This window comes from Antrostomus carolinensis, unplaced genomic scaffold (assembly GCF_000700745.2).
Source record: "Antrostomus carolinensis isolate BGI_N321 unplaced genomic scaffold, ASM70074v2 scaffold28526, whole genome shotgun sequence".
In the NCBI taxonomy this organism is placed as follows: domain Eukaryota; kingdom Metazoa; phylum Chordata; class Aves; order Caprimulgiformes; family Caprimulgidae; genus Antrostomus; species Antrostomus carolinensis.
Window position 1 is genome coordinate 3,504 of NW_010321595.1, and position 274 is coordinate 3,777.

Here is a 274-nt window from a genome sequence, read left to right on the forward strand (position 1 = left end):
GGTGCTGCCGAGGTCTCGGTCCCGCAGGGGTGGGGGTCCACGTGCTTGACCCCGCTGCCTGCAGCCCCTCTCTCCCCCCACCCCAGATGATGCTGGTGGAGTTTTACAAGGGAGCCCCTGACCTGGTGAAGTTTCAGGAGCTGTGGAGTCAGGATCAGACCTACCTGGACAAGCTGAAGGTGAGGAGGGGGCTTCCTCCACTGGGCTGGGTGAGGAGGGGGCTTCAGCTGGGGCCTCAGCTCCAGCCACCCCAGTGTTTTAATTAATTAACTGG

General features: G+C 62.0%; 1 protein-coding gene across 1 annotated transcript in view; it reads left to right on the forward strand.

The window, feature by feature from the left end:
- Nucleotides 1-179, forward strand: part of MPND (MPN domain containing) — a gene marked incomplete at both ends in the record, with an annotated part of 3,677 nt that extends 3,498 nt beyond the window's left edge. The window contains one exon of the mRNA XM_029085450.1: nt 87-179. Coding sequence (XP_028941283.1) covers nt 87-179 — 93 coding nt within the window. The remainder of the gene's footprint in view (nt 1-86) is intronic.
- Nucleotides 180-274: the final 95 nt, after the last annotated feature.